The sequence below is a fragment of the Anser cygnoides genome, chromosome 18 (assembly GCF_040182565.1).
Source record: "Anser cygnoides isolate HZ-2024a breed goose chromosome 18, Taihu_goose_T2T_genome, whole genome shotgun sequence".
In the NCBI taxonomy this organism is placed as follows: Eukaryota; Metazoa; Chordata; class Aves; order Anseriformes; family Anatidae; genus Anser; species Anser cygnoides.
In genome coordinates this window covers 10,509,582-10,531,187 of record NC_089890.1, presented here as the reverse complement: position 1 = coordinate 10,531,187, position 21,606 = coordinate 10,509,582, and the positions used below count along the sequence as shown (strand labels likewise).

The following is a 21,606-nucleotide window of genomic DNA, read 5'->3' as shown; positions in this document are numbered from 1 at the left end:
TTACTAGTAAGGTACATTTTGGAGGTTTCTGATGTATGTTTTCGTACTGAACCAGGTGCTTGCCAGGGATACGTTAATCAATTGTGATAAAATAACAGGAGAGAATTTATGGATGTTGTTCTGAGAGCAGTTCCTGAAAAGGGGTAGGTAATATGTGGCTTCACTGTAGGAAGGAAATCCAACAGAAGATAAAGGAGAGTCACTGATGTCAGTAAATGGCAAAGTCATATGTTCCCCTGATTTTTCTTTTAGAAACCAACAAGAATTCCTTTACTGCACTTACAGTGTCCAAGTTGTGTTTTTAGGGGCCTTTTGCAAACCATGGCGGGACTCTTGCTGGTATGGGTTTTTTCTTTTCTCTCTCTCTGTCTCTCTCTCTTTTTTTGGGGGGTTGGGGGGGGTGGGGATTAGGGGTAGTTTTTATTCTCCAGCAAGGTAAATAATTTGTGTGGACGTCTGAGTTGAGTTGACTGGCAACCAGAGCATGCTGTAAATGTAGTCATTTACATTAGCTGCATTACGAGGCAAAATCATGAAAGAACAAGCAGGGGTGTCTCTGCACAGCGTTTGTAGACATTTTTATAGTGACATTTTTGGCATTGCATCCATCTTTTGTTTATATTCAAAGCAAATTATGATTTTTTTCTTCTTTTTTATTTTTGAGGCATTCAAAGAAAGTAAACTTGGCATATCGTTAGTATTTTATTTTTTTGTATTATATCTATGGCTGCTGTGAAAATCTGGTTGAATAATAAAGTAATTAACTTCTGAAATATCATTTCTGAGTATTCTTAGGGGACACTGTACATATATATATATATTTTTAATGCTGCCTAACAAGTCCCTTTATACCTCTTCCAGACACTTATGTTAATAAAAGCCGCCTTCTGAGTCAGACTGAGGCTTTTACAGTCTCCCTAAAATCAACTAAGACATATAGCAAATCACGTTTAGCATTTAAAAAAAATATAAAGGTGAAAAACTGCAGTTTCTGGTAGTTCGTATTTTCTCTCTTTTTTTCCTATATACATAAAATCTTAGTTTAAAAAAAAAAAAAGTTGTGATGATTTACTGTGAGAGTGAGTTGCTTTGTTTTTGGGGGGCAGGATGGAGGGAAAGATTTGTACCTCTCCAGATTTGTGGCCAGGCATCTCATCGACAAAATCCCTTAGTCCTATGGAATCTCTAAAAACGGTGTCCGTGCATACATTGTTATTGCCTGTCTGCTTAACGCTTTTCACTTTAATAGGTAAGGGATATAATAGTTCAATAAAAGGGAGAAAGGACTGGTGCTCCTTTACCAGTTGTTGCTGACTGAATCTTTGGTAAACAGAGACGAAATGCTGACTTGACACTTACTCTAGTGGTAAAAATCAAACCTGTGATGTGCGCCCCCTGAATCGAGTCTGTTGCCAGTTGTGTTGTCAGCTTTGGTGACAGTTTCTCCTGGCCGGTGGCATGTTTCCTGTGTAGCATTCTTGTGCTGGTTTTGGAAATGTGCTTCATAAATCTGATCCCGGGTTTCAACTTCAGGTGGCTTGGCACTGTTAACATGTTTTCTTTTTATCTTTTTTAATCATTAGAATATGTGTATTTCAGGAATCTCTTTCTTCCGTAGGAAGCTGACATCATTTTTCTGCGTGTTTTATTACATGTCACAATTATGATTTATTTACATAGTGCCACATACGCCAGTGGTTGCTTTTATGACTTAACATGGGTATAAGGTCCATCTTCTGAAGCACTTGAGTTCTGATTTTTAGACATCCATCCAATTTGGAATAAATTAAATAAACGTCATTAGAGTAATAGTTTAGCATTGCCAAGTGCCATGAAGAGATGCTGCATATTAACGAGAAAAAGGCCTCCGATTTTGCAGCAGCTGTTAGCTTAATAAGTAATACATGCACGTGGTATTTATTTTTTACCACACGTCTTCCAACGAAGCGAGGCCCATGCCACGGTTTGCGCAAGACAGCGGCACGTGAGGGGAGGGAGCCAGGGGGCCGTGGGGCAGGTGAGGGGCGGCACGGGGCTCCCGCCGCCGCAACATCCCGCAGAAGCCCCACAGCTCAGCGCACAGCATCTTCTGCAGGGCGCTGGGGCTGGCAGCCCCTCGGCAGCCTCCTGAAGGGCAGTCGCCGAACGCCTTTTGATTACAGCGCTGGTTCCCAGCGGCCTGCCAGAAAGCCTCATCTCCTGAGCATACCGAACCCGCTGCAAGGGAAATGAGCTGCGCTTTGAGAATATTTAGCTCGTGTTTGTCTGTGAAAAGCAGCTGCTGCAGACAGGGTTAAGAGCACCGTGTCCACTCTTTCATTTTTCAACAAAGGAAGAAGGCTTCTAACTTTTAGGGAGACTTTTATTAAAACCTTTCAAGATGAGAATAAGTAATACAAGGAAGTGAAGTAGTATTAATAGACTGGGGACTCTATTAATGTACCTCTGGCATGTATGTTGATGTACTGGAAACGAGAGGCTTATACTTACAAAGAGACTCTAAGAATGGTTACTTTAATTCACTTATTAAATGAAAATCACATTAAGCTGCAGTGTGGATGCTTTTACTTAGTGCTAGCAGTGCCTTGATTTATTTTAGCTTGAATATTTAATTTTGGATGAATTCAAGGCCAGTTCACTATGGACAGTGTCCACACAAATATGTAGTACAGTTTGCTAGTTAGCATTTAGTTCATTTGGATGATTTTGTCAGATTTTTTTTTTTTTTTTAAAAAAAGAAAATCTGGGTATCTTCAGTTCAGGTCCAGGAATAAGGCCCGTCGCTTACGGGATTACAGCTAATAGACCTTGGCCACACAAAAACAATCTAGGATGTTGTCAGCTAAACAGAGTTACAAATAATGTCATCTGCATGATTTCCATTTTGGATGAACGTATTACGTGCACTCTTAGCGTGGTGTAACATAGGACATAGGACAACATAGTCTTTATTCTGTCCACCATTTCTTGGAATGATGATTTGGCATTTTGCATGCTAGAAATGTAAGACGTTAAAAATACCAGTTATGTACAACCCATAACAACTGCACAACCAGTAATAATTTTCTTTTATATAATATAAAACAGCAATATTGACACTAAACGTTGTATTTATTGTGCTTGAATATTATATTTAAAATGCAGTCAGGACAAAAATTCTTACAAAATTTCTTTGGTTATGAAGATGTTTTTCTGTCAAAGTAACAAGATTTTCTCATTAGGAGGCTTTAAACTTTTTAATGTATATGTAATATGTATAATATGTATTAAAAAAAGGTACATTTTTCTAAATGTTATAGTTGTTATAGTATGACAGAAGAATCCTGTCTGCTACATAATGTAAATTGAGAAGAGTTTATTATGTAGGCTCTGGATGAAGGTGCCATGGTCTAAATTTTGGAAGTTTACAAAAGAAAGGAGTACGCTATAGGGGGTTATTTAATTTGAGATGTTTACAGAGAAGCCTCTAAGCTTTTAAAGTGTTGATGGTAGTCTGCCAGGAATTGTAAGTGTATGCAGGGTCTAAAATGGGAAGAGGAAATGGGGAGAGGGAAGAGAAAGGATTAAATGTTACCAATTAGAATCAGCTGCTCAATGATAAACTGGATTAGTCTAAACTAGAGAGTGTCTAGACTGGAGACTGAAGGAACCATACAAACATCCTCGTTTTTCATTATGTTGTATTATTAGATGTTGTAATTTATAAAGGAGGAAAAAACCTCACCAATTCTGATGTCAGCCATAGTCCATTAGAAGTAATTCACTTTCTTCCATCTTCCATCGTAGACATTGAGATGATTGCTAGTCACTGTTGTTAAAGGCAATAAATACACCAGGCCGCACAGACCTCTGGCATGAGCTGTTATGGAAATTTCTGTATACTGCTTCATTTCAACATTTTGGGTTTTTTTGCTATTCCTTTTAATACTGGTCCAAAGCATTCATTGTGTTACTTTCATGTAAGGTCTTAGGACTCAAGTGAAGTTGTGGATGCAAGTATCCCAAACTGAAAGTTGGAGACAAAATTTGTGATCTGGGAGGGGTTAGGCCTGCTGCCTATTATTTTTTTGTAAGCCATCTCAAATCCAAAACTCTATATATTATTTGCATTTTGGATTTCCATGTTCAAAAGAAGTGGTTTTTTTTTTTTTTTTTTTTCAATGGAAATATGGTACCACCCCCAAAAGAAAAAAAGCATTTAGTTTTGGAGGTCTATGATTTTTTTTTTTTTTAATCTTATGTATCAAACCTGAAAACTGAGAAGAGGATGATGGTTACATATTTGAAAAACATACCAAAACGTGCACTTTTTTTTTGCAAATACGTAGTATTTTCCTCTCTGATGAGGAATGTATTCCAAAATGAATTGGAATTTTTTTTCATACTGTCCTAATTTTTAATCATCTGATTCTTCATTTTTGTTTATAATTTTAAAAGTATGTGGTCTTTTTTTTTTTTTACCTTTTCTAAATAGATTTCTTTCAAGTATGATCAAGTTCTTCATTTTCTATTTAATATGTATTTCTAGTCCCATGCATTCTAGCAAGTTACTTTCATTGATTTTTGTAAATGTATAATAAAATAACGTACTTTTTTTTTAAAGGTATCTGAGTAAGTTGTGGGAAGTCTGAAGAATGGCAAAAGCTTTGTGTTTCACTCCCCTGTACCTCGTTCTTCCGTGGGATTTTGTAATGCATCATTTCTAAAGCATTAATCATCCAGTCACTGGATGTACTTAAATGGGCTCTGGATGACACACAGGCAAACATGTATTATACGTACACAAAAAAATTCTCTTCGTCTTGTATGTGCGGAAGATTATGGAAAAATTATACAAATGCTATCCATTGCTCAAACATGTTCTAATGAGAAACCACCAGCAAATAGTTAGTCATTGTTTGCAGACCACATCTCGAAGGAAAAGTTAAAAATACAGTGAAATTTACATGACGGAATAACACTGCAAAATGAACTCAAAAGAAAATACTGCTCGGTTGACTAGCTGGCATGCAATCTGTGGTGTATGGCTTCTATTCATAGAAGTGAAATTAAAGGATGCAGTTAAACACAGTTGTGAAACGTCCAGTCCAACAGCTGCATTTAGTTTGTTTTTCAATTTCTCGTTGCCTTTCTTGTTTATTAGCTGTGACTCTGAGGTCAGAATTAAAACAAATATTTTAATGGCAGCATTTATGATGTTGGCAGGGAGCACTATGGCTTAGTGCTGTGATTTGGACAAGACTCGATATGGGTGGTGTGAGGTAGTCCCTTCAGACTTGAAACAGAGTCACAATTGGTGAGACTTTTCAAAGTATAATGTCTGTAAATCACAAAGCTGATAAGCATCGTGGAATCTGCTTTTGAGTTCTTTCAGCAAACTGGACGTACTTAAAGGATCTTAGTTGTAGAATGCCAAAAGGGAGGATCCTTTTATAGATTTTACCATGTTAAAAACTAACAAAATTCGCCTGCTCATTTTGACAGATCTAAGGTATAAAGGCCTTTATGAACTGTGATAATTAAAACCAACTTGTGTGTAAATTATACACGTCTATTCATCCTATAGAAATTGTTATACATGCTTTTAAAAGTAATTTTAGAGACTACAGGGCTGTAGTTTTATTTTAGTAAATCATCTTTACTCCACCACATTTAAAAGAAAATTATAGACATCTTATTTGTGCTAAAGCTGAATATTAGTTGCTAAATACATTGTTGTCCACACTTGTGCAAGTTTTGTAAAGTCATAGATAATGCAGTAAAAGCAGAATCTGTAAGGAAGGAAATAAGATCAGTGTTTCAGAAATCACTTCCAGACAGATTTTTACATTATATTTACCGTTCTATTAGGCACTTTTCATGATAAACTCTGTTTCCCTTCCACCCTCTAGGAAAACAGAAAATTTTATAGACAGACCAAGATGAATTAAGTTTTATAAACAGTGAAGCTAAAAGTCTCTTTTTTTTCTGTCTTAACTTTTTATTTAAATGAGGAATGTATAGTTTTGAATGTATAGTTATACATTACTAGGGTTTTGAAGAGGGTAAGTGGTAAATAATTTGGATTTTAGAATTTCCATAGATTAAGGGTTTTAATACAGATTACACAGTGATCCAAGTTACATATTTTTTTTCACCTTCTTCTTAATATTAAGAAGTTAAATTATGCTGGGCTGTTAAACATGCCAGGAACCAGTTGGTTCAGTCTTTGAGTCTAAACCATCTAGCTATTGCAAATGTTATCAACAGGCCTGGAAACAGCAAAGTCCCCTATTTTCTAATCGCCTGTGCCTTCTTTTTTTGCCTACCTGATGTGGCTCATGGGACAGAATTTTTAAGATTATCCGAAAAAGGAACTTAGTTCTCTATATCTATCTTCAGTGTTGTCAGTAATACATAGGTTCTATTTATTTGTTATGGTTTAGAATAATAAAATTAGGATTTTGTAGGATATGTAGAAATTTTAAGCACAAACGTGAATGTTCTTTTTTAGGTTAACTTGAGTTATTGATGGGACTAGATTTAACACAAGTGTGCATTTTACCTCGAAGCTGCCTTTTCCTAGAGATACCAAAAAGGGAATTGGAAGTTGAATTGTGTCTTAAAGTGTAATTAATAAATCAGTAATTTCACTTTCCATGTTTGAGATCTTGTGTTTAATAAAAACAGAGAAGATACTGATAAAATTAAATTTTTCAGTGGAAATCTTATGCTGGTAAAGCTTCTGTCTGGTTTTTAACTGCTTAAGAATGTGCTTCCCAGTTATGGAGACTTCTGTCACTGATACCTGAATGAAGCATGTTCTCCAACGCTAAAATTTTTAGCTAACAAATGTGTGTCCAGACTTAACTGTTTTTTTTTCATGTCTAGAAAATATTTTATAATCAATTCTAGGTATTCCAATTAAAAACAAAATTAACTGAACATCAAAATTATTGATCATTGCACAGGTTAGTGATGGTTTTTGGCAAGCTTTTTGTATGATATATGAATGATAGCTGTGGTTTATAGGTTACATTTTGGATGGTTGGTGACAGTTTTAATGAACACTTTAAAGTCATATTCATTTTATTGTCTCTAACATAATTTCATTCTGTGCAATTCACTAGTTAATGGATAGTCTGTTCATTTATCTCATGCATGGGTCAATAAGTTTTGTTCTCTCCTCCCTGTAGAGGGGAGGAAGGGCCAGATCCTCTCTTGCTTGCAAAGGAAGGTATGTTTTATATCATCTGCTCTCCCTGACGCAGTGTGGGATCGTGGTTTCAGCAGCAGCCCCACGAGTGGAGGGGAGGGTGCTGCAGGAAGGCACTCAGCGTATACTGAGCTGTCTTCCTTCCTAGGCAACACTAGTGATTTTCTAGTGTTTTTTTTATTATTATTTTATTTTTACTTTTTTACACTAATGACTTCATAAGACTGAAGGGAAGTTACAGCCTACTTGTCTTTTACACTGGTGTACGCTGTGGCACATGCAGAGGGAGAGTTCCATTTGAAAATTTAGGAATAAATGTCATTTGTAGATTGTTGCAGTTAATTTGTATGCTCTGGCGGCGTGAGCTCTGTCAGGATTGTGGTGGAGTCAGTGGCGGTAAGGCAAGAAGAGAATGTGCTTTATAAAGCTGAGAAATCTCCACGCTTTCTGGCTGTTGGATTCATGCAGCAGTTCTGTAAGTGGGTGTCAGGGTGAATAACCTCGGTGTCTGAAGTAAAATCCCCCGCCTCCAGTTGAACTCTGGTAGCATTTTTCCAGGCAGTACGCTGTGTTTCTGCCAGGTTGCTGAGATACTCGCCTCTCAGCCCTTATAGAAATTTGAGACAGTTAATTTTTGTTCTTAAAGCTGGCACCATTCCTTACGAGCATGTAGAGGGATGCCAGCTATCCACTGTGGCGACTGATCACGTGGCTGCGTTTCCTTTGATTTTCTGTATTCTTCTGTGCCATTGAATTGGGATAGTCTTACATAAGGAGAGAACAATTTCTGGCTTATCCTGAGAGGCAGACCCAGGCTATCCTTTGCTGAAGATAATAGGAATCAGACCTTCGCAGTACTACCATACTTACCAGTTGTTTTTAACCTTCACACAGGAGAGCACTTTGCGAGCTTCATACTGATTTTTGTAGTGCTCCTGGGTCATGAGGTATTAAGGACGCAGATGTGTGAATAAGTGAATTGCAAAAAAAAAAAAAAAAAAACGGTCATTTCTATTATTTATAAAGGCTAGAGCAAGCAGCCCTAAATTTTAGATATGTCCACTGAGAGTCTCGATATTCAAATACCAAGTTTGATTTTGAGGGATGGCAGCACATCTACGCATACTCACTCACGAAGGATTTTGGAAGTTGGGCTGAGCTACTGCGACAGGCAAAATGGGAAATTGTACTTAGGTCTTAATTCCTCCTTTCCACCTGTGCTAATTGGCAGTGGTGGCAGCCCTCTGCTCCCCACAGCGGGTGTCTGCGGCCTGCTCCGCCGGGGCCTTGTGCGAGCGGCTCCCGGCCCTGCGGGGCCTGCCAGCCCCTGCGCACCTTTGCCATTCTCTTGTGCGTTTGGCACAGCCTTTGACATGAATTCCTTCAAAAAGTCGTAGTTGCATAGTAACTGTAACAGTACGAGCCAGTAACTTATTACAGGACTGCAGGAGATCTCGGTTTCAGGGTTTTGATTTTGCTGTTGATCAAGGGCTGAGTACAGGGTTAGGGCTGAGGAGCAGCAGAGCTTCAGTGCTTTGCTCTTATTCCTCGCTCCTCATTTCTGGGAGTGTACATATAAATGCGTCTATTACTTGGATTTGTTTTGGGAGTCAGGTTAAGAGCAGAAGCTTGCACACCTGTTAGAGGTTTAAATCTTAATCAGTCATGACTGTTGCTGTAAGAATTGTGCCTCATTTCTCAGTTATGCTGGGGAGGGAAGGCTTCATTGCCAAGAAATGTATCTTCATAAAATCATAAAATCCAGTAGGTGGCTGTGGATAGCCAGGAAAGATGAGAATCATCCAGTATTGTTTGTTGGTGTTGTTTTTTAGAGATTGTGTTTCAATTACCAATTTTGTTAAGGCAAGTAACTAGACTTACAGCTTCTGGAAAGGACATTTTGTTAGCTTAGTGGTGGTCTTCTCTTGGGACAGCACGTTTCAATAAAAGCTTCTCTGTCCACATCTTAAATATATCCATAGAAGCGTTTGCCAGCAACAGGATTCTGTCATGTTCTTATCATTTTTTGGGGAGGGGGATAACAGATGCAATATTTTTCAGTACAAGCGCTTAAAAACAAACTGGAAATACTATAAGTAAAATATTAATGTAGCAATACCTAAATATACCTTCAATTTGGCAGTAGCGCAACTTTCAAATTGGTGGGATGGGGGAGGTACATTCTGATACATACTAAGTAATATATCATCATATATAATATCATACAGAAGTGTAAATTCATATAACTACCTTGCAAGTTCAGAACAGGATGAATGTTTTGATGAAGAAAACTTCTGCGTAAGACAGGAAAGATATAGGAAGTAACACTTGATTGTTATTGAGTTAAGAGCAAGATTATTCATGGTAAGAAAGATTCCAAAGAAACACGTTTAGAGAGGAAGAAAGGAGTTCTCTGTGTACAAGAAGTGGGAGACTTTTCAAGCTGTGGTAGTTGATTGAATGAATAGTGGCATAATTCCAGCAATGCAAGGGGAAGGGGCTAGAAAAGAAGTTTGCAAACAGTAAAGGAAACAAACAACAGAACTCAAAGCTATTGCTACGATTTCAATCTAGTTTATTAGAACAGGACAGGTTGAGAAGAAGATGGGTATGTTGAAAATGAACTATAAGAACTTCAAGCTTGTATTGTTAGGGATTGAAAGCTAATTTTAGTTAAGTTTAAAGACTGAGAAGCTGTCATTCACTCAAGGTCACACAGTTACTGAGTGGCAGCAAATATTATGATGCTGTGTAGGATCCCTGATTCTGACTCCATTGCTGAAACCAGTAAATGGCACATCAAACTCAGTTTGTACTTTGATGTTGTTGTTGATTACTGTAATTTTGATGTCAGAGAGAAACTTTTAAAATAAGATAATAAAAGGTTAGAAAGAAGTGCCATTTTTCTATGTTTTTTTCTCTAAATGTGGTAAATAAATGATCTGCTTTCTAAAAGTGTTACTCCTGCCAGCTTAGCATCTGAGAGCTGTGAGGTGCAACACATCTAAATTTTAAATAATTACGCTTCCTTGGCTACAAAAGAGTTTTCCCGTCCATTAATAATGAGAAAATTAATGTTGGACCAGCAGTAAAACAGATTAAGCTGTATACCCCTTTTGATGCCTGACTGCACCTTTAACGGACCTGAAATTCCTCTGATTATTTAAATGTTCTATATTGAAACGTGATGGAGGCTTTGAGTTAATAGTTAAAGAGGTTTAAATTGGAATGTCTCTGCAGAAGTCTTTCCCATTGATTGGAGCAAGTGGGCAGAAAAATACCTTATTTGATTGTCGGGAAGCATTGATAGGGCCTCACACATTAACAGATTTTGTTGTTTTTCCTACCTAACCTGTACAATCAGACTTCTAGTGAGCATTTAGATTACTTAAGGTTTGGAGATGTCTTTTATAACGGCAAGTGCTGTGTAAGCTAACTTACTGAAATGCTGTTATGCCTGCAGCCAGCACCTCATCTGTGCTTGGACTTTTATAATAACTACAAGTTTCTTAAGTTTCTTAAACTTTTCAAGTTTGCAAGACTAGTCTTACTTTGGAATATCACCGTCCTGGATACGTCACCTGGAGTAAAATAAGCTGTAATTATTTAATGACAGAATAATAACTTGTATTTTCTCTATTTATTTGGACTTGAATTGTTGCCTTCCATGACAAATGTATTAAAAATACCAGAATGACATCATATTCGATGACTTGCAATTACAAAGATTATGTCTGTATATGCCTGGGCAGAAGGTGAGAAATAATTCATTGATCTATAGCTTGCTAGCATTGCTTTATGGTTTGTTTGTGAAGGAAAAGTGTTAACAGTCAAAATTTTTAGCAGCAAGAATGTAGAAAAGAAAACTATCAGAGACAAGAAAAACTAGTCTGTTTTAACACAAACTATGGTTTGAACAAATTGTCTCATTGTAGTGATTAGTCAGGTTGACTTCAGTGAGAATGGGCTCTTTGTGAAATTATTTCAGCTCCGTATTCCTCTTTATTTTTAAAATTCTATTTGTGTACAGCTCTCCCTCCTTTATTCCTCTTTTTCTTAAATGCCTCCCTGCAGAAAACCCATTTCTATTTTATAGAAATACTCCCTTAAATCTAGAGCATTTCATAGCTGAAGGTGGAAGACTTTAGGATGTATTATAAATAGAAGGGGAATTCTTGCTCATTTTAAGTTCTCTATTAAATGATTACTATTCGAAATAGCTATGATTTAGGTAAGTATTGTTGAAAAACAGTCTTAAATAAAATCACTTTTTGTTTCCTGTGATTTTTACCCTGGAAACACACTGAAAAGGATCTTGAAATGAGAAGAAACATGAAATATGAAACCTTCCTAGAAGGTTTGAATAGAGCCCATTTCCTCTTTTGGAGATCTGATATTTGAGGAGGAGGCAGAAGATAGAGAATGTTTCTCTGCCATCATCAAACTGATATCTGCATGCAAATAAGATATTTTAGTGCTGGACCAGTGTGATTAAATCGTTGCGCTTTATCACCTCTCTTTTACTGCAGATAGAAGTTAAATAAATTTATTTCCATCTATATACCATTTGTAAGCTTTCTTTCATTACTGCCAGAAATTCTGCCTTTGATATGAGGCCTTGAGGATGATCTCGGTCTCCTGTCTTTTTCTGCATATCCTGTTTCTGTCATTTTTCTGACAGTTTCAGTACTTTTTGTAGTTTCCTATTCCTCACGTTCAGGAACACAGGAGCATTAGTATCTTAGCTTCTTTAAGATTAAAAATATGCAGTTGCCCTAATCTAACATTAATTTACAATATATGTAATTTCTCTGTGATTTTTACTGTACTGGAGAAAGTCACACAATTTTTTGAAAGTTGGTTCTGTAGTCACCTTTATGCAATCACCTTTTTATAGAAATCTTAAATTTTGTTAAAATCAGTCAAATTCACAGGTAAACAAGTTGAATTTTAGTATAATACTGAATATATTGAAGGTAGATGTGGACTCTTGTAAAGGTTGATATGTTTGGCTATCGCTAATGGTGAATATACTCTGTTTTGATACTTGATCAGTTTGTAATTAATCCTAAAATATATTAAAATTATTACTGGAGCAGTCATTTAGCACAGCAGGCATTGTTAATGAGTTGTTAATGTCTTTTAGGATTAAAGATGCACAACTATATGAAAAGGGTAGAATTGTTTGTCATCTTCGATTTAGCGGCAAAAGTTCTGTAGACTTCAAGGAGGTCAGTATTTTACCCTGTCTCTGTAACATTTACTTTGCTGTTATTCTGATGAAAAGAGAAAAACACAACAATATATTTCAGCAGTAAAAATGTTTACTGCAATCTCTGCAACTACAACAAAACCCAAAACACTAATGTAACAGTGGTGGCTATGGGTTTGGATCCCTTTTGGAGGAATTACAAGCAGGGTTAAAAGAAAAGGGAGTCTGTTCCCTTTGATCTTTTGCCCTCATTTACTCAGCTGCCCTCAGTGTGCGTTCTTTAGTTTAGGGAGGGAGAAATCCATCCTGATAAAGATTTAGTATTTATTGGGCCATCAGCTGTAGTCAGTTAGTGTTTGAAGCTGTTGAACAGTTTTTTAGTATATAAAGCATACCATTGAGCCATCTGTTGGACATGGTAAATGTCTGACAGTTTCCATACATCAACCCTAAGCTCCAAATATTCAGATTAAATATATAATTGTCCTAAGAGTGTTACAGTGTATAGGAATCTCCAGAGTTCAGTCACTCGTAATTATTTAGTAACTAAATAACTTTTTATTTTTCTTCTGTTTCTTTTGACTTGTTGATTCTTTCTTAATATTTATTTTTGGATATTTTAGATATCATTATGTACTCTATTTTTGTAAGGGAATTTTGATTTTAAAGTCAGGTTTATTTTGGTCAGTCTTTTTTTGTGACCAAATTTTGTAATGATGGCACGTGTTACACTTGGAAGTATACATGGGCTTAGTAGGACTAATATTTGGATATATTTTGATTAGTATCAGCCTCAGAGAGGAGTTAAGTGAGTGTAAATAAAGCTACTGTTCGTAGGTCAGGTCATACATTTCATAGAACCATGGGCTATGTAAGCTTCGTCACATCTTTGTGATTTGTACAAGGCTGCTTTTGCGGAGGAGCTGCAGTGAATAGAAATCTATCCATTTAGCACGAAGAGAGAAGAAATACAGCAAATGTGTATGGACCGAATCAGGAGCGACTGTAAGTCAGCATGGTTCCACTGAGCGCTCTGATCCTCTCATTTGAAAATCCACAGAGCATAATATTAACGTTTCATGGCTTTATTCTCATACTAAAAAAAATAAGTCTGAGAAGTTGTTTATATTTTTTTGTCACTGTATAAATAGAATATTTTTGCAATGTCTATACAGATCTCCATGTGCATGGAATTGTAAGAATTGCATTCTTAATTTAAGTGTATCCATAAATACATGTTTTCTTCATGCAGTTGTATGCCTGCTTTCCTAAAATTTGTACTCTTAGTGTTTTTTAGAACAAATCCAGCACAGCTTGAACGTGTTGAGTTTGTCGGTATGTAATTACAGAATGACATTGTTTTGGAAGGAGGAAAAAACCTTCGTTATTCTGAAAGATGGCATTATTTAAAGTGAATTTACTCGTGAAACCTAAACCCAAGGTGAAATTGTGTGTATCTCATTTGTATGCATATAATAAACAACTATGCAGTTAGATAGGTGTTATAAATAGGATGTGGTGGAGATGCTTAGGCTGCTAAGGTTTCCTAGATTTTATAGCAAGTACCCAACTGAGATTTGCTGCTCTCTAATTTTGCCTTTTGGGCTAACCAGCTGACGCCTAGCTGAAAAGAGTTATGTTCCTACAAGGCCACAGAAGCCTTAGTATTCAGTCTCCGTCTCCTTTGGATTGTGGAGAACTCTGTGTACCATCAGCAACTTCAATCCCACCCTTTAGGCCAACCCTCATCTATCAAACCCAGGCTGAGAGCGAGCGAGAGGAAGCTCCCAGATAAACATACAGCAGCGCCTCAACTCCTAATCACTCTGGGCTTCCGCTTCCAGGCCCTATAATTAGAAGTCCTTCTTTTCCTTGTATTCCCAGTTGACGCAAATGCTTTTTGTGGCTTGGCACCTCATTTAGGGCGTGGGCTTAGTTTATGGCCAGGCCAGAGTCTGGTTTAGTCTTCTGATACTGCATAAATAGCTCTTAACCCACAGTCTACATCTGTACTGGTTTTTCCTTTTATGCATATATTCTCTGTATTTTTTTACGTTTCTGTCCTGAAAGAAGCTTATTGTTTCCCAAACAGAATGCATGAAAAGCAGGAAGCTCTAAATTAAGGCAGATGTGTCTATCAGGTAAAACAAAGCTTCAGTAATTTTTTTTTTTTTTGCATCTAGGACATCAGGTCCTTTTAAACTGGATTTTAGTCATCTCTGTGGATTTGAAAAACCACACAGTAAAACAGTCATTAATTTAACCTAGCTGCATACCTCACGTTACAGATAAAAAAAAAAAAATCAAAATTTTGCCGAGAGATACATACTAAGTAATATCTGCTGTGCACATAAATTTCCACTGGGTTCTGTATATGCAAGACTTCAATTGATTTCAGATGTTATCTGTTAAACAGGGATTAATGCCAGTTTGAAAAATAAGCAGGAAATCCTTGAGAATTACTCACTTTTCATCTATGATTATTCATACATAAAGTACATCATAAGAGAAAACATTTTGGAATGAACTTATGACAGCTTTAACCCATATTTCCGTCTAAACAACTTTTTGGGAAAACTGTCACAAGGTCTTTCAGAAAGCGGAGCTGAAGTTTCCTGCACTTGAAAGTGAAAGTGAGGTAACTGCCACGCTTCGCGTTCGTGCTTCTCTGCTGGGATTAGGTATTTCTGTCGTGGTGTCACGGAGTGCTGCAGCGGTCTTTTATGGCAGAGAGATGGAGAGAGAAACAAAAGAGTTGAGCTGTAATAATTGAAAACTGTGATTCGTCGGTGTGAAGCAACGAGAGATGAAAAATACCACACCGAAACCCAAGTCAAATATTCTAAAATATTAGCGATCTAGTGTTTGAATAACAGTAATAATTAAGATGTTTGAAAATACCGTTTTATAAATGTTATGTTCTTTCACATCTGTGGTATTGTGCTTGGGACCTGTGTGTTGATGCAACTCTGCAAGTATATATTTGTATTTCAAATGCAAATGTGAGTATGAAATCTGCTCCTTTAACTTACTGAAAAAATAATTGCTAATACAAGTGAAGGGCCTGTTTTCTTTTGGCTTTCATGTAATAAAATGCATTTATTCCAAACAGTGACAGACAGCAGGATTTTAGATTAAACATGCAAAATTGCCAAATCAGATACCACCCATCTTTCTGTCTTGAAGCGAATTCTTTTCTACCCACAAATATATTATCTTTCACCTCTGCTCCTTCAAGCTATCAAAAAAAAAAAAGTCCCCCAAAACACAAAACCCAAAAAACCCCAAGGCAAGAACAGCACATTAATACAAAACCAAGAAGTGTTTATATCATATGGAAATGATCAAAACTGCAGATAGGCAAGCACATTTCTCTGCTTAATTTGCTCCGATACTGCGTATGTCATCAAAAGAACGAACAGGTAGCACCGTATGCTATATAGATTTGTGTGACCTGCTTGTTAGCGTATGTGCTCCTAAAGTGAGCACCCTAGCAAGGGGTAAATAGAAGTTACTGATATGGAAAAATCTCTTTGTGAGGAGAAGGGCGAAATTATATCATGTCTGCGTACTGTGGGGTTTATTGCGCCATCCACAGACACCTGCGTTTCTCGCCAATATTGGAAATAAGATACTGGTTAGCTAAACAATGGCTAGATTTGATGGACAATGCAGTATGGTAATTCCTGTGTTTTCACTGGCTCGTAATTATTACGCAGCTTTCTGTCTCCAGCTTCCAGACAGATTGTTGGCTCATTCAAAGATTTTTTTACGATCCTCACTGCACCGTGCCATGTGATGGGATACACATGAAAAGTGTGCTCAAAGCTCTGGGTGCACTCAGCTCTGCGTATTCATTTATAAAAGGCTTCTAGCACTTCTGGGGAAAAAAAAATCTGGGTTTGTGAAGGCTGACTGTTCGCTGCTGAGAGAAGCCTTATGGATTCATCTCTTCCAGCTTTTCTTTCTCCAAGGGTCCTTTCCATCTGGAGTAAGAGGGAGGTCAAGAGGACCAAAAGCACACTCGACTTCCCTGTAAAGCTAGCTAATGTGTGACGAGAGGCAAACATGGGAATACAGAAAACAAATACTGTTGAATTAGGTCTTCTGGAATATCCTTGCTCCACTAATAGTGGCAGCCTAATTCTAGCACACAAACCCCTATATTTGATTCCAATTTTCTCTACTGGAAACGCTATATATTATTGAGGACCGCACACTTCACTAGGAGGGAAGTGTATTTTGTGATGTTTCAAGAACAGAATTAATGCAAATTGTGTGCATAATCCCACACTAAAGACTTGGCTGACTTGCACTTGAGCAACTTTAGCTGTATTTCCTATCAACACAGTCACTACAAATCAAGGAAATTGCCAGTTAAGCCAACATTAACATCCAGACCAACCTCAACTCGCATGCCTTACCGCCCAAACATAATACCCAAATGCACTCGTGGATTTCTTAGCTCCATAACAAACTCTCTTTCATTTCTAACACTCAGAACCGGAGCAGCAGCCTGCAGCAGTAAAAGTATGTCTACTGGAGAGAATCTTGCTGAGGTCGGATTTAAAATTCTGCATTTGTGTGATTTTGAGGAAATGGTTGTGTGCAACATGGGTGGTCTCGCTTTCTGTCCAAGCCCTACCAGCACAGCGGTCAAGCCGAAAAGGAAACTTTTAGGCAAATTTGTCTCTAAATGCAATTTACATTTCTCTGCAATTCTGTATCTTACTGCTGGCATGCCTCGTTCTCAAAAGTATTTATGTTCACAAGATCCTTCTAAGAGTTAAGGTCGAGAGAAACTGAGGCCTGTGCTGTAGGCGATCAGGCGCTGGGGCTGTGAGGTGAGCCTCATGGCCGGGGCCTGCAGGGCCGCGCTCCTCCTGTGAGCCCAGACGTGCTCGGGGAATGCCGCTGGGCTCAGAAGGTCGACGTTTTGGCTGAAATGTTCCTATTTGGGTTTAAGGGCAGAGGTATTTCAGCACTGTCAAGGAGGTAAAACACTCAGGGCAGCGATCGAGTGATGTGGTAACGGTGGTTCTGTAGAAAAGTTAATTTAACTTAATCTTTACTGAGAGCGCGTTTCCCCGCTGCTCAGAACATGAGAGGTTTATTATATTTTTTTTCCCAGTCTAATTCTGAAGTTTTAAAAGTGGCATATGATGGACTTCAGTGGTAATTAAGCATGAAGGTTTTGGAATTTGTACAGAGTATGTTTGTTTAGCAGCAGTGAGTGGGTAAATAAACTGAAAACACAGACACTTTTATGACAGAAATAATATGATCATTTGTTCTTTGAATAGGTGTCATGTAAAATGTGAAGACCTACATTTTTTTTCCCGAAGGATAAGAGATTTCAATTCTGTTTTAAGTGGAAAATTAACACCACTAGAACTGTCCAGAAAATTCCTGGTTTTCTTTACCAATACCTTGAAAATTATTTAGAAGGCACTTCAGTGTAGCTACTCAACTGCTTAAATCACTTTGCACTTGAAGTTAATAAAATGTTAGAGGCTTGTTTTGGGTGGTAAATTTCATTAATAAGCTAATACGGACATTTTTACAAAAAAAATAAATCTGAAGTGTATTTATTGTAGTTTTAAATTATGCCATGATGCTGTACTTTTCTTATATATGCAAAATGTTTATTTTTTTGGTATAAAAACTTAAGCTTTTATGGTAAGTTGACTTTAAATATCTGTTTGTAAAGTTAAAACTGGGTTATGGACTGACATATAGAAGGAGAAAAAGTAAACAGCATGTATAAGTTACTGTGATTCTACTGATCTTCTAATTTAATCATTTCAGTACATCCATCAGTGACCTGTTTTCAATGAAGTTAGTACCTAATTTAATATTTCACTTGAAAGCTCTCAACTCTGATTTGCTGCCTTTCAAGCAATAAATCAGACAGTTTCTTTCATATACGTTTATAAGAAAGATGCTTCTTCAGGATTGTTTTTGGTATAGGTTATTTTAGCTGTGTTTTGTAGTGTTTCTACTTCCCAAAATAGTGTGGAAACATCAATCTTTTTTCATACTGGCTCTTTTATAGTGAAGAGCATTTGGGAGTTTCTAGTGTTCATCACTTCATTGCTTTATATTGGTCACACAAATCCCAGCTTTAGTTTGAATATTCCCAGATTTTTCAATTGACTTTGATAGATTTGTACTGTACTACTTCAGCAGGGATAGTGTTGTACGATTTCAGTTGAAGTTTGGATTCATTTTTTATGAAATGAATCCTTTACAATTCAGTAATTCTCCTGCAACTGTTTTCTTTTGCTTCCAGAAAACAAATTGTAAAACACTCTAGCTTTTTTAGATAGATATTCTTAAGCCTCTTCTTTTGAAGTGATTAATCTCTTGTGCTTTTCTTTTTCTTTTCTTTTCTTTTTTTTTTTCTTTTCTTTTTTTTTTTTTTTTTTACCCAGGGATGTTGCTGGTCACTACTGACACATTAGGCCATGATTTCCATGTTTTTCAAATACTGACACATCCTTGGTCATCATCACAAAGTGCCGTCCATCATTTGTATACACTTCACAGGGGAGAGACTGAAGCCAAAGTAAGTTAAACTATTTGCTGAAGAATAATCCCCAGACACCTTATACATTTTGTGTATGTTGGCACTTTAATGTTTGTTTCAGCACAGAAAGAGCCTTTCTTATGTTATAGCCACAAAAAGGATAAGAGCATAGCGTTTAACCTGGACAATAATAAATTCTTGCCCTTTACAATGAGGTGCTGTCAGATTTATTCAGATATGACACTACCTCCAAAGAGCCCAGATTATTAGCTGTGTTTGTACTTAACCTTTTCTCATGTAACATGTTAAACATTTGTCTAGTGCCTGTGAAGCAATTGTCAGGGTTTGCTTGACTTGGGTGGTAAAAGCCAAAGAAAGGCAATCTGAGAGTTGAAAGCAAGAGTTAATCAAAAGACTGTGATTAACTTTTATCCACAATTTAGCAAAATGGGGGAACTTGTTAGAGACTGTAGTGATAGAGTTTTAACTTGCCAATTTGACAATCCCTTTCCTAAAGATTAAGTTAGGCTAGATCATAATAGTGTGAAAAGGTCTGAAATTGTATTTCAAAAATGCTCAATAAACTGTTTTACTGATAAAATGGGAAAATGTTAGAGGTATCACTCTATCACTGTTTGCTAGCATCACTGTGATAGGAGTAGTGCAATGTATTCTGCCTAGATCCGTCACTGCACCGCTTTTGGGCATCAGGAGAGCCTCACCTTTGTAGCATTGAGTAACTGTTGAAGAACCTGTTTTAAATACATAAATAAAAATGTCACCAGAGGGTAAGAAATGAGTATTGCACTTGCTGATGCAATTACACACTGAAAGCACAAGCTTGTGACAGTCTGGCAGATGTAAACTTGTGTGACAGAGAGAAGCCTCGGGCACTGTGATTATGACCCTGACACTGGAAGCTTGGATTATTGTGGTACCATGATTACAGTTGCTTCAAACCTTTTTTTTTTTTTTTTTCCTATGGGTTGTGCAGTTTCCCTTAAGTTTTTTGCCTTACCTTTAGGAAGTAAAATGTGGCAGCTTTATTTAATAATGTAGTCGTTGATAATGTTTTAGTCTATGTGAATATAAATTCCTGGTAGTTTAAACACCCCAAAACATTGCTGCTCCTGGACTGACAAAATGAAATTACTATTATAGGTAATGGTTTCTTATAGGAAGAAATAGCTAATCTGAAAAGGGAGAGGAGATTAGGAAAAAATTATTCAATATATGCAGTAATATGTATAATAATTATCTCATAAATATTTTTTATAAATAATATAATGGGCACTTATTAGAGATCTGTGTCTGTACATATACTCTGTCATCTACTAGAGTGTGTAATATAATGTCCTTAGTGTGTCATTTTTATTTTGCTTTCTTAGAAAAAAATAAATATGCTATAACCAAAGTGTATTACTCCAGTCAGTAGGAACAAAGACGTTCTTCTTTATTTTACAGCTGATAAATTTATTTTTAAGGCGTACACTGGAAAGCAAACATGACATGTTTTAGGACTAAACCTTTATTGATGCAAGTCTTTTGGATATAGCATTAGCATCTGTGTGAAGGCATTGCATTAAAATTTTCAGAATCAACATAGTAAATTTTTTTCTTCATTTGCCACAGAGTTTTCATTTGGGACATGAACAGTATAGCTTTTGGAATGGTATAAGATAGAGAAAATTCTAACCAGTCTGAGGCATATTGGTGGATTTTACAGATCCCTTGATAATTAAACTATCCAGCAACAATATTGGTACCTGGGATTCTCAATATGTATCTATCATTTAAAACATTTACATAATACAATGGATGCTTCTGTTTTTGCTTTTGGAATAACACAGTGCTTTCGGTTTTGTAGTAAGAAGGGTAGCATGTAGTGCACCTCTTTCGTGCCACAAATTCCATGTGTGAGTAGCACTAGACAAGAATATTGTAGGCTGTTCAATATAAAATTCTCAATGCAGATATTCTGAGAGACATTCTGGAAGCCTCCGTACCTTCTTTCTTGGTTAGAACAGGATTTATACATTTGCAACCAGACTTTTTTTCCCTGTTTTAAAGCTAATTGTGGATCAAGGCCAATGGTCTTAAAGGTCACCTTCTGTACTGGAGCTATAAAAAGTTCTAATTTGTGTTGATGGACACGAGTGATTATCAGTGTCAAAATTAGTTTAGTTAGTTCCCATTATAAATGGTTTAAACATCATCATATGCCCTTGTTATATTGGTATTTTAATACTTGTACTGAAACCATCTACTTCACCTCATCCTTCGTGGTCTCTGGGCAGAGCAGTAGTTTAGTATGTCTCACCTGCCTCCTCCGAGAAGGTGCCGGGAAGTCCTTCCCCTCTGTCACTCGCGTACAGAAGCATCTTAAGTGCATTAAGTTGCATGCTTAATGTTCAGTAAAGAAAAAGAAGCAAGCGTTGAGATTTAATAATGGCAATTTCTGGTTGATTTACTGCAAACGAGTAATCTCTCTGAGTCACCCCCATGTCTTTCTACGGAGTCAGATGTATTAGTTATACCTTTACTTTGACTTAATAAAGCTAAAGAATATATGCTCCACTGTGCATTATTTTTTCTAAATTCGTGACAGTCTGATTTGGTTTGGGGTTGAGAAAATTCAGCCTGAAAGACAGTTTCTGTCTTTCTGTGTTT

At 36.9% G+C, this 21,606-nt stretch overlaps 1 protein-coding gene across 12 annotated transcripts in view; it reads left to right on the top strand.

The window, feature by feature from the left end:
* BCAS3 (BCAS3 microtubule associated cell migration factor) overlaps positions 1-21,606 on the top strand; it is a 357,486-nt gene that overhangs the window by 84,452 nt on the left and 251,428 nt on the right. For all 12 annotated transcript variants that reach the window (XR_010825687.1, XM_066979600.1, XM_066979597.1 and 9 more), the window contains exon 14: positions 18,842-18,975. Coding sequence is in view for 11 of the 12 variants with exons in the window: in XM_066979600.1 (XP_066835701.1) it covers positions 18,842-18,975 (134 nt within the window). In the remaining variant the exon portion in view is untranslated. The remainder of the gene's footprint in view (positions 1-18,841; positions 18,976-21,606) is intronic.